Source organism: Bos mutus, chromosome X (genome assembly GCF_027580195.1).
Source record: "Bos mutus isolate GX-2022 chromosome X, NWIPB_WYAK_1.1, whole genome shotgun sequence".
Lineage (NCBI taxonomy): Eukaryota > Metazoa > Chordata > Mammalia > Artiodactyla > Bovidae > Bos > Bos mutus.
In genome coordinates, this window is record NC_091646.1 from 58,032,974 (window position 1) to 58,046,514 (window position 13,541).

The 13,541-nt window shown below is 37.1% G+C and overlaps 1 protein-coding gene across 2 annotated transcripts in view; it reads left to right on the forward strand.

The window, feature by feature from the left end:
* The first annotated feature begins 5,314 nt into the window (after nt 1-5,314).
* POF1B (POF1B actin binding protein) overlaps nt 5,315-13,541 on the forward strand; it is a 100,516-nt gene continuing 92,289 nt past the window's right edge. For both annotated transcript variants that reach the window (XM_070365704.1, XM_005904963.3), the window contains exons 1-2: nt 5,315-5,369; nt 5,493-5,816. In XM_070365704.1, coding sequence (XP_070221805.1) covers nt 5,532-5,816 — 285 coding nt within the window. In that variant the 5' untranslated portion in view covers nt 5,315-5,369; nt 5,493-5,531. The remainder of the gene's footprint in view (nt 5,370-5,492; nt 5,817-13,541) is intronic.

A 13,541-nucleotide genomic window follows, 5' to 3' on the forward strand; every position in this document is an offset into this window, starting at 1 on the left:
ACTTTACTAGCATGTGAGATGAGTGCAATTGTGCGGTAGTTTGAGCATTCTTTGGCATTGCCTTTCTTTGAGATTGGAATGAAAACTGACCTTTTCCAGTCCTGTGGCCACTGCTGAGTTTTCCAAATTTGCTGGCATACTGAGTGCAATACTTTCACAGCATCATCTTTCAGGATTTGAAATAGTTCAACTGGAATTCCATCACCTCTACTAGCTTTGTTCATAGTAATGATTTCTAAGGCCCATTTAACTTTACATTCCAGGATGTCTGGCTCTAGATGAGTGGCCACACAACCATGATTATCTGGGTCATGAAGATCTTTTTTGTACAGTTCTTCTGTGTATTCTTGCCACCTCTTCTTAATATCTTTTGCTTCTGTTAGGTCCATACCATTTCTGTCCTTTATTGAGCCCATCTTTGAATAAAATGTTCCCTTGGTATCTCTAATTTTCTTGAAGAGATCTCTAGTTTTTCCCATTCTGTTGTTTCCCTCTATTTCTTTGCAATGATTGCTGAGGAAGGCTTTCTTATATCTTCTTGCTATTCTTTGGAACTCTGCATTCAGATGCTTATATCTTTCCTTTTCTCCTTTGCTTTTTGCTTCTCTTCTTTCCACAGCTATTTGTAAGGCCTCCCCAGACAGCCATTTTGCTTTTTTGCATTTCTTTTCCATGGGGGTGGTCTTGATCCCTGTCTCCTGTACAATGTCACGAACCTCCGTCCATAGTTCATCAGGCACTCTATCTATCAGATCTAGGCCCTTAAATCTATTTCTCACTTCCACTGTATAATCATAAGGGGTTTGATTTAGGTCATGCCTGAATGGTCTAGTGGTTTTCCCTACTTTCTTCAATTTAAGTTTGCCGGGAGAAATATCAATAACCTCAGATATACAGATGACACCACCCTTATGGCAGAAAGTGAAGAGGAACTAAAAAGCCTCTTGATGAAAGTGAAGTGGAGAGTGAAAAAGTTGACTTAAAGCTCAACATTCAGAAAACGAAGATCATGGCATCCAGTCCCATCACTTCATGGGAAATAGATGGGGAAACAGTGGAAACAGTGTCAGACTTTATTTTTTTGAGCTCCAAAATCACTGCAGATGGTGACTGCAGCCATGAAATTAAAAGACACTTACTCCTTGGAAGGAAAGTTATGACCAATCTAGATAGCCTATTGAAAAGCAGAGACATTACTTTGCCAACAAAGGTCCATCTAGTCAAGGCTATGGTTTTTCCTGTAGTCATGTATGGATGTGAGAGTTGGACTGTGAAGAAGGCTGAGTGCCGAAGAATTGATGCTTTTGAACTGTGGTATTGGAAAAGACTCTTGAGTCTTTTGGACTGCAAGGAGATCCAACCAGTCCATTCTGAAGGAGATCAGCCCTGGGATTTCTTTGGAAGGACTGATGCTAAAGCTGAAACTCCAGTATTTTGGCCACCTCATGTGAAGAGTTGACTCATTGGAAAAGACTGATGCTGGGAGGGATTGGGGGCAGGAGGAGAAGGGGATGATAGAGGATGAGATGGCTGGATGGCATCACTGACTCAATGGACGTGAGTCTGACTAAACTCCGGGAGTTGGTGATGGACAGGGAGGCCTGGCGTGCTGCGATTCTTGGTGTCACAAAGAGTCAGACACGACTGAGCAACTGAACTGAACTGAATGGTTTTAGGTAGCTAAGCTTTACAGAAATCAGACCTGTAACCTCTTGGGACATTCATAATTGCTTTTCCATGACTCAGTTCAGTTCAGTTCAGTCGCTCAGTCGTGTCTGACTCTTTGCGACCCCATGAATCGCAGCACGCCAGGCCTGCCTGTCCATCATCAACTCGCAGAGTTCACTCAGACTCACATCCATGGAGTCAGTGATGCCATCAAGCCAACTCATCCTCTGTCGTCCCCTTCTCCTCCTTCCCCCAATCCCTCCCAGAATCAGAGTCTTTTCCAATGAGTCAACTCTTCGCATGAGGTGGCCAAAGTACTGGAATTTCAGCTTTAGCATCATTCCTTCTAAAGAAATCCCAAGGCTGATCTCCTTCAGAATGGACTGGTTGGATCTCCTTGAAGTCCAAAGGACTCTCAAGAGTCTTCTCCAACACCACAGTTCAAAAGCATCAATTCTTCGGTGCTCAGCTTTCTTCACAGTCCAATTCTCACATCCATACATGACCACTGGAAAAACCATAGCCTTGACTAGACGGACCTTTGTTGGCAAAGTAACACACCACATAGACTGAATAATATATTTTAAAACTTTATATCTGAGTAGCATATTACAGTTAGCAGGTATTTAAATCTAGTAACAATTTTATGCAAAAGGTAAAATCAGGAAATTTTCAAATGGTTGTCAAAACAGCTTAGTCAAGATGTAAATCACTTTCTTTATTACCAATAATACATAAGGTAGACATTCCCCATCCTTACTCTATCCCTTGCTCACCATCAATATGGGAAGTTTCATTTTCTACTTTTTCATGTCTTTATTTTATTTTTTAAAGAATCAATATATTATTTTTATAATAAAAAACACTAAAGATTTTTAAAGGTCTGTTAGAACCAAATTAGCTTCTAAGGGGAAATCAAAGCCATCATGATAAATTAAGTTTTTTCAGTACTACATATAAAGTATCTATATTACTGAGTGAAACAAAATAACTGCTAGAAATATAATTAAGTGTTCTCTGAATAAGTCTGCAGCTGAGAATAAGAAATCAACTCTTACTATTTCATCCACTAATATAAGAAGCATAGCACAATCATGAAGCTTGTTTAAGTGTCAATTCCTTGGGTTTTCCAGCATAAAACAGAACAAGTACAGTAATTAAACGGTCAAATATATTTATATGCATTTATTAATCAAAAATAGGTGAGTTTTAACATTATCTTCATAAAGGAGAAATAAAAGAATTGTCTAAGCAGATCAATGAAGGCATAATGACGTCTCAGAGAAGGAGCACAAACTTTGGTGAGAATGATTGATAAACCTCTCTGAGGTGAGCAAGGGTGGTCAACATCTATTTCATACTTAGATGTGGTTTGTCTGCCAGAGAGTGTCTAATTTCCTTTCTTTGTATTAATACTATCCCTGAGCTTCAAACTCTTTCTTCTTCGTACCCAAGCATGTAGAAAACTGATGGATGAGGCTCAGGAATTAAAAGAAGGTGTCAGTTTCACACATTAATTTTTACTGATTGCATTAAGGTGGTTGCCTCAAAATGCCATATATCCAAGAAATATGAAGGGCAGGTATGGATGAAAGAATTTTTATTTTTCATCTCAATCTCTTACTGTAGTTATTAGAATGCAGATATTAGTAGCACTGGATGCAGACATTAATGACACCGTGTGTATGTGTTTGTGTGTATTTCCGATTCAGATTTCAACAATCAGAGCTAACTGGATGACGCCACGTAATACCCATTCCCCATTCACATATAAAGCTGATTCAAAATGATACTATTAATGATTTTAACAAGTTAGTGATATGACATTTTGCCAGGCTGTTTAGCAGATCACATGTTCCTAATTAAATTTTAAGCCTTGAGAAACAGCATTGTAATGAACAAGGATTAGATTTGAAAGCTCTGCACACAGCATATAAATATAAATATACAATAAATTATTTTGATTATTTTAAAAATTTTAAGGCCCATTTTCAGCATTTTCTTACCTTTCTCCCGTGAAAACCCAAAGATTATTTTTAAAATCACTTATGTACTAATGGTTCAAAACTATTTTATTTTTCCACTTGGAAGATGTATTGGATGTCCAGATACAGAACATAATTTAAAATTTTACTTAGCATTATAATACAGTAGCTAAGAGCTTAAAGCTAGCTGTCTGCTCAAATCACAGACTCATTATTTACTAGTAGTTTAACTTTGGGAAGATTTTCAGCCTCTTTGTGTCTCTGCCTCAGTTCCTCCCCTCTAAGCCGTCATACATTTGTAAGGATGAAGATATTCCACGTAAAGCTCCTCACATAGTCAGGGTGAATGACCAGTAAATCACTGCCTTTTGTACACTCAGCAGATAAAAATCTGGCTAGCCAGTTTGATGATATTTTCTTCCTCTCCAGAATGGTGGTGGTGTCCTGGGTTCTATGGTATATATACACACTATGAAGACATCCATTTTCTGAAGACACCCTCAGTGAGAGTATTCTATAATTCTGTAGTGCTGAAATATCTTGCAAGGCAAACTCTGGTGGATAAGTAGGCAATATGATTGTGACTTCAGGTAGTTATAAATATAAGTGCTACTGCTGCTGCTAAGTCGCTTCAGTCGTGTCCGACTCTGTGCGACCCCATAGATGGCAGCCCACCAGGCTCCCCCGTCCCTGGGATTCTCCAGGCAAGAACACTGGAGTGGGTTGCCATTTCCTTCTCCAATGCATGAAAGCGAAAAGTGAAAGGGAAGTCCCTCAGTCGTGTCCAACTCTTCGCGACCCCATGGACTGCAGCCTACCAGGCTCCTCTGCCCATGGGATTTTCCAGGCAAGAGTACTGGAGTGGGGTGCCATTGCCTTCTCCGAATATAAGTGCTAAGGATATTTAAATCTCATTATATCAATTAAGGCACCTCTTAAGACTTGCAGGTCCCTTAAGAACTAGATATTTAAAAAGCATTAAATCAGGATACAGTTCTTTGTAAAAATGCAATACAATATATAAGTGCAAAAATGCAAAGCATTTATGGACTGGTTAGATTTTTCTTAATGGATCTCATCATTTAGACAAATCTTCCTCAATTTAAATTAGAAAGCCACATGAGGCCTGGGGCAAATTAAACAGGTCCAAAATTAGAGAGTTGCTAGAAGGAGACCCCACAGCAATTCCCCTTAACTGCAGTTACCAGCTGGGTTTTACAAAGAATGCAAATTTATCTGGGAAAACTAGTGTGGTGCCTATGCTAATATCCCTTATTTTGGTCTGAGACTCTGAAATGGTAATATTCGTGCTTGTAAATTACCTTTCCTAAGGTTAAGAACCATGGGAAAGTTACCTTCATGTGACTTTTGTGACTTTTTTTCTGTAGTAAATTTTGGCATGGGCATGTCTTTACCTATTTACAGTTCAAGTGAATTTCCAAGACAGTGGAATTTGGAAGCTCTGACTTTAGCCCTGAAATTCCACATTCCTGCTCTTCCTAGACTTCCTTAGCCTACTGAGCCGCCTTGTAGCTATCTCCATAGCAAAGCAGGGCCTCTCCCGGCAGGTAAACCTGCCTGGTGATTCCGCCCTTCAGGGGCGTGGCAGTACTATTTCCTGGAACAATCTCACTGGGGTGCCTCCACTTTGCTTTTGCACTCGACTACTCTGCTGCCTCCTCTGCAGCTGCCGGACCTGCTTCTGCTGCTGCTCAGGTAACTCTAGTCTCTTGTTGGCACCAGAATAGGCCGCGGTGGTTAATAAAAGGTTTCAACATGTACCTTCTTGTCTGCTTTCCTGCCCCTTTCTTTCATGATCTTTCTTTGTTTATTCCTTAGGGAGAGCATCTGGGGATTACCTTGCAGACCACTGAGAAGATGATGAGCTCAAGCTATTCGAGTGAGATGAGCAGCAGCAGCTGTGGGACTCAGCAGTCCCCAGAGGTGCTGCCATGCCAGCCCCAGCATTACCACTGCTACCGTCAGTCAAGCCAAGCTCAGCAGCCTCCAGAAAAAAATATAGTGTACCAGCGAGTGAGGACTTACAGTGGGCCCATGAACAAGGTGGTTCAGACTTTGGACCCTGTCGGCTCAGGAGAAGTGCTCTCCCCTCTCAAAACTGCCTCCTCCTACCAAAGCTTGGTTTGGAGCGACCATTCCCAGGTACCACAAAGGCAGCTATGTCAAAGAGGGGGAAATCTTGAACTCGTTTATTCTCTTCCTGCTTCTCTGGCTCTGTTCTACAGAATATTATCTCTTGGATTGCACTTTTATATTCAATATAAGGTCATCCAAATTCCATCTCCTGGCTGTCCTTTTCTAGTGCTGTAGCCATTTGTTTATCAGTTTACTAATGCTTGTAACCATTTGTTTATCAGTTCCAATGATTTTCACAATCTAACTAGAATATAGGATGATTCATTTTTGTGGAATTAGATTGGAATATCTAATCTGAGGTATTCTTTTACTCCTACCATAAAGCAATCCTCAACTTTTTATAAAATGAGTTCTCACTGCTTCACTTCATATCAAAAGTAAACAGCTTTTTTAAAAAATCAAATATGGTGACGCAGGGAAAATGGTATGTATGGAGTGACACGCAGTTATTTGTGTTTAGCAAATAGTATACTGCTCCAGGATAAGTGACAGGCACAAATGTCTATTTGAATTGTTATATGTGTTTAGTCTTCTGAAAATGACACACTGGTTCTTGTATAGTCAAGGTGGATAATTTATGTCTTAGTAGAAGGAATATTGAAAGTGAATATAGAATTGAGGAAGGCACGATATAAGCAGTTGTTATATGAAAGCTAAAAATAGTGGAAGTCTAAGACACCCTTTAAAATAAAATAAATTTGTTTTAAAAGGGGTTAGTTTAATATCTGTGCTAATAATCTTGCCAATGAATGTGAAAGAACATTGCAAGACAATATAAAAATAACAGCTCTATGTCTGTTTTCATCTTTGACTGTCTTTACATTAAAGTTTCATGTCTTAAAGCTTTCTGGAAACTTCTGTCCAAACTGAAATTATGCTTCAAGATATAAGTAGTACTGTATCAAAAAGTACAAGTAATACTGTATCAAAAAGTACAGCTCAAAAAGTAACCATCAGAATGATATCCTTATGCTGATTTGAAATAATATGGATTATTTTCCCCAAAACAACAATTTTAAGTTGTATATGAAACAACATGTATAAGGGATATAATAAAGCTCTTTTAAAAAGAAGTTTTTAAAGATATAGGTAAATGAACAACTATAAGGGCCACAATTTTACTGTTTTACTTCACTCCTAGCTTAAATTGAGGGGGAAATTAAGAAGAAAAACCCAAGCATTTACTGGCAATAATTACCTATTTGAGAAAAATGCCACCTGCATTGAAGTCAAAGGGAAGAAAAAGTCAAAACTATTATTTTGTGATAATAATAATGCAAATGTGCATTCAAATATTAAGCATTAGGATGTTAATGAACAACATAGTAGCTGTCACCTATATTCCTGAGTAGCCTCAAAACAATGCAAAAGTTGGAAACAGCAAGTTGCCACTATCATGGGTATGCTAAAATTACCCTGACGTTATTATTAACATCTTATCAACTTCCTAGTAAAAGAAAAATAAATAGGAAAAAAAATTAAAGCTGAAATTTGGCAAGTTATAAACATTGACCACAGAACAGCTTTTAGGGTCACACTTTATTGTATACTTCATAGTTTAACTTTCCTTTTAAATAAACCTGGCCCACGCTGGTTGAGCTTTTTACAAGAATCACCTTCTTTCTACCAGATATTTGCTAAGTGATCCTCATAGAACTAGCTCCATCCTGAAATGTAGTTCCCCAAAGGAATTTACAAAGAGCCTTAAGGACAGAAAGTATCACCACAGAAACTGAGAAAAGAGATTGGAATAGAGGGTGAAGTCTGAAGTTATTTATAGTTGACAAGAAAGAAAAGGGCTGGGTGAGGAAGAGGGAGGTAAAATTTCAAGCTGAGTTACATATCAAAGGGCATTCATAAATCTTCTAAAAGATAATTTGGCAAGAAAGCTTTAAGATACCTGTCACAAAGAATGTGACTAAGAAACTATTATTTTATTTACTTTCTTCCTGTTTAGTGACAGGATGGCATTGTATAAGGTAAGATCTAAAATTGACCTGAAATTACCTTCATGTTAATGAAATGGGTAAGATGTGGTAGCAGCTTTATTATATACCATGCCTAGCACAAGAAAGAAGTACACATTACTTAATACCTTTTTCATTTAGCTTTATTTTTTTAAATACTCTCCTTAATATGCCATGTTTCAAAGACATTTTGAGTTGGTATATAGCAATTATTCTGATGCTTGAGTTTGTGACCATGGCAGCTAGGAAAATGGGTTGGTTATCATGAATTCAATTAAACTTTTACTTTAATTGTTTTTAGCATTTTTGTGTTTGGATGATATTAAAAGAATTCATAAGATTAAAAATATATATCATTGCCAGTAGTAAAATATGATCCCTTTGAGAAACTGAAATGATATTGCGCTGCTTTTCTTTTTTAGTTTGTGTAGTAGACATTTTAGATTTAAACAAATGCTTTGTGCAAGACTTTAATATTTTCTATTTCTGGCTTTTTAGCACACGTTTTTCCTTTATTGCTTTCTTATGAACTAAAATAGTGTTTATAGACATAAACATATTTTAAATTTCTCCAAATATAATGTTTGTTTCTTATCTACAATTGATCAGATATATTTTATGATTCTCTCAGTATTATTTTGTCTGACTGATAGAATGTTTCTCAGAAAAAATTGAACATAGAAACCAGTTGCAGGTGAAATTATCTAAATTGATGATAGAATTAAAATTACTAAGTTTATTCATATGAACTGGAAGAATCAGAAGCAGATATAATCAAGGTCATAGGTGAATTTTAGAACTGAATGTAGTCTTATAAATAAATGGAGTTCTAGAAAATACATGAAACTAAAGAGAACAAAAACCTTTTGTCTCAACCTTTTAAAAGGCCTGAATGTTAAACACCCATCATTAATTCAAAATGAAATACTGCCTCAAATGAACAGCATTGATGTTAATACACGTTGGACATAAATGTTTCTCTTTCATTAATTTTAGCTTTTTACGATGTTCAAGATATTTTCCATGCATACAGAACAGTTCTGTTATGACAGAGAAATTGATCAAAATAAAATATTTTTAATACCCATCATTCATTGAGCACATATTTATTAAGTGCCTGTTATGTAGGAAGCACCATGATTATCTAAATACCCATTTGCTTATTTAGGGAGAGTCATTATTGAGGACAGAAAAACATGATCTGGGGGCTTCCTAGGTGGTGCTAGTGGTAAAGAACCTGCTGCCAATGCAAGAGACATAACAGATGTGGGTTTGATCCCTGAGTTGGGAAGATCCCCTGGAGGAGGGCATGGCAACCCACTCCGGTACTCTTGCCTGGAGAATCTCATGGACAAAGAAGCCTGGCCGGCTACAATCCATAGGGTCACAAAGAGTCAAACAAGACAGAAGCAACTTAGAATCCATGCATGCATACATGATCTAGTCTGTAGGTGTTCTGTATGTCTATATTTCATTTTAAAATATTATTTTGTGCTTTAGCCATCAATATTTTACTGAATAAAATGTTCTGATGCAAGAAAAGACCTCTTAGAAATTGTGTTATATGGATGACCATTCATTTAAATTTTAAGCTTGGAACAAAATTTAACTCCAGAAAGCAACCTGGGGAAGAATATGAGTTTATGAATGATCTCTGCTCTCAGAATTATTCAGCTTGGGCTTTTCTTTGTTTACATGATTTTTTTTTTTCTTTTTCTTTGGTAACAAAGATTGTGGATAGCTCCTTTACTATGCCAGGATTTCTATACACTATCAGAAAATGTTCCTCTTCTGTGGGGATGGGTGTGTTGTTTTGATAAATTGTTGTTCAAAGGCGTGGTCACTAAAGTGAATGATTGTTCAGGGAAGTAGGTTGCCTGAAAAAGGAATGAGGTCATAGGATAAAGAGCCCTGAGTTTTCAGCTTTGGTCATTCCTTTTGTGCTTATAATTAAATGAAGCTATACAAATTGAGTGCAATACTTTGGCCACCTCATGCGAAGAGTTGACTCATTGGCAAAGACTCTGATGCTGGGAGGGATTGGGGGCAAGAGGAGAAGGGGACAACAGAGGTGAGATGGCTGGATGGCATCACTGACTCGATGGACGTGAGTCTCAGTGAACTCCGGGAGTTGGTGATGGACAGGGAGGCCTGGCGTGCTGCGATTCATGGGGTCGCAAAGAGTCAGACACGACTGAGCGACTGATCTGATCTGATCTGATCTGATAGAAATTGAGTACAACTAATTGCTAGGTGAAAATGCCCTTGCCAACTGTCTTTTGTATAAGGGAAGTCTGATAAATTGCTGGGCCTGTTTTCAGTCAATAGCACTAACAAGCTATAATTGTGTGTGTGTGTGTGTGTGTGTGAAGGTGGTGGGGGAAATGGGGAGGGAGGTGAACTTTTAACTGTTGTGATTCAAATTTTTTTTTCTTGACAATTCTTGGTAAAATAACTGCAAGATTTGCCATGCTCTTAAAGCCTATTTCAAAGTGAAAACCTTTCTAAACATGTATATTTGAGCCAACATTTTCTTCACAACAGAAGCCATCTTAATAGCCATCCCTTTTTGACTTCCAATGGAACATATACATTTCTAATTCTTAAAAACAAAAAAACATGCACTGCAAAGTGACTGGATACTTTATTTTCTCTCCTAGTATTTCCTTCAGTAAAAGAGAAAGAATCCAAGAATGGGTCTCTTGAGTGTCAGAGTTTCCTTGGAGGGAAGCTGTGAGGGGAAGGAATTCCATTACCCTTGCATTCTATAGCTTTCTTTACATGGGAACAGAATCACAAATTTTATCCTAAATTGAGGAAGTGTTTGTTTCATCTAAACAGAGATCATTACAACTTAATCTGTTTCTTTCTGTACAAAGTTCAGAACAGCATCTCAACAATAACCTAAGACAGGTGTTTAACCATGTTGCTGGCTTTAAAAGGTTCTAGGTAAAGCATCTCCCATACTATTCAGACAATTTATTCAAATGACAGTTTGCCTTGGGAAATTCTGTCAGCATAAATGTCAGGTGGTTTTTAAAGATACTACTTCTTTTGAAACTGTTCAGTCACCATTATTACAGTCAGTGATTCTCATAGTCATATATGAAACGAATCGCCAGTCCAGGTTCGATGCATGATACTGGATGCTTGGGGCTGGTGCACTGAGACGACCCAGAGGGATGGTACGGGGAGGGAGGAAGGAGTGGGGGTTCAGGATGGGGAACATGTGTATACCTGTGGCAGATTCATGTTGATGTATGGCAAAACCAATACAATATTGTAAAGTAATTAACCTCCAATTAAAATAAATAAATTTATATTAAAAAATTAAATTAAAAAAAAAAAACTGACAGAAGCACCTATAAGGCTCCCATGGTTTTTTTTCTTGGAACAGTGTATTACTTATTAATTATAAGTAAAGTTTTAAAATTCAAATTAGGCAACATGAAAGAGTTGTGTTCAACAAGTTTCCAAATATTTAGCAAACAAAGTCCTGTACTATGTATGTAATTTTTATTATTTAATTCTCATCCCAACAGTCTTGCTGTCTCTCCTTTATGCATTGCACCAAAGTCTTGAACTATTTGATAGGACCTATCAATAGGAAAATGAAAACCAATAGGTATTGACTAAAGATGTTTATATTTTGTGGATCCTAAAGATCAGTCACAGAGAACATTGTGTGGAGAAAATGGCTGTACAAGTGAATCTATGTGTAATGTCTCAGGGAGAGCTACAAATAAGTAGCTTCCCAACCCAGGGATCTTCCCAACTCAGGGATCAAACCCAGGTCTCCTGCATTGCAGACAGGCGCTTTACCATCTGAGCCACCAGGGAAGCAAGCAGAGTTGTAATGAGTATCAAATGAGATAACATGTGAAGGTGTCCAGCACAGAGTTATCACTTTATAATTCTTTCCATTCATATTATTGATTTATAAAAATATAGCCAACAGAAACCACTAGCTGCACAGATAAAATATGATAATAAATTAAATAATATATGAATAGTCTATCATGAATATGAGCTTCCCTGGTGGCTCAGATGGTAAAGCGTATGCCTTCAATGCTCGAAACCCTGGTTTGATCCATGGGTCAGGAAATACCATGGAGAAGGAAATGGCAACCAGTACTCTTGCCTGGAAAATGTCCATGGACTGAGGAGCCTCGTAGGCTACAGTCCATGGGGGTCACAAAGAGTCGGACAAGACAGTGAATTCACTTTCTTTCTTTTCTTTTCACATTTAAGTTAATTAAAATTAAAACTAATTATTCAGTTCCTCAGTCACAATAGCCACGTTTAAGTGCTCAACAGCCACAGGTGGCTAATGACTACTATCTGTACAGCAAAGATATAAGGTATTTCCACCACTGCAGAGAGTTCTACTGGACACTGCAGATATATATATATATATATGTATATGTATATGTATATATACATACATACATACATACATTCAAGCTGCTCATTTAAATATAGAAATATATCTAAAATCATCACATTCAAAGAAATTCATGGTGGTGCAGGTGTGCCATCAAACTGCTGCCAATGTACCTGATCAGCTTTAATGGACACATAGGAATGAAACAGAATATGAAGCCATGAACTTTCAAAGTATATGTTTAGAAAGACTATTTCAGTAGAAGAATTAAATTCATGAATCTTCTTTAAAAAGTGAAATGAAGTATTTTTATTTATATATGTATATACAGTCACCCTTTGTTATCCAAATGGGATTGGTACCTGGATCCCCACTCCAGATACCAAAATCCACAGATGCTCAAATATCTTATATAAAATGGCCTAATATTTACATATAACCTATGCATAGCATTCCATGTATTTTAAATCGTCTTTAGATCTGTAAATACAATATAAATGCTGTATAAATAGTAGTCAGAACACATCAAATTCAAGTTTTGCTTTTTGAAGCTTTCCAGATTTTTATTTTCCTAATATTTTCAGTCCTCTGTTGGTTGAATTTGCAGATGCAGAAGCCATGGATACGGAGGGCTGACTATCTATCTTTTATATAATTTCCCCAGAACCTTACTTTTTGAGAGAAAAATTTAAAAAAATTATTTATTTATTCATTTTTTGACTGTGCTGGGTCTTCAGTGCTGTGTTCAGGCTTTCTCTAGTTGCGGTGTGTGGCATCTAGAGTGTGGGCTCAGTAGTTGTGGTGCACCAGCCTCATTGCTCCACAGCATGGCACAAATTGCCTCTTTAAAAACATGAACAACACAGAAATATAAGAAAGTTATTTAATAAGGCAATCAGTTTTCTATTTTAGTTCTTGGATCTTATTAAGCATCTGGATTTGACTTGTTTATATTTGGTTAAAACTTTTTTTTCCCTTTGGACAAATATTTATCATTATTTAATATGCCAAATATTGTTGAAGGGTTTGTCATTCTGATTTGTCATGTAATTTCCCTGGAATATTGTTGTGATTCTTCCTTTAACCAAATTAACTTAGAGCTGTTAATTACACTGCTTATAGGAATATTCTTTCTACCTCTCCTGTATATTTAAGGGAAATGTTTTTATTTACTGAATCTTACTCAATGACCTTGTAATTGGTTTAGCATATCAGTTATGTGCCCTGAGATTGTTTCATAAAAGCTACTTCTACTGTTCAGTACTCATCCACATATGAAAATACATTTAGAACTCTCCAAGGAAATATTTTTATCTTCAAGCATAGTATTTACCCATTTCTCCTTAGCATAGACTTCAGCTTGGATGTATATATCTCTGA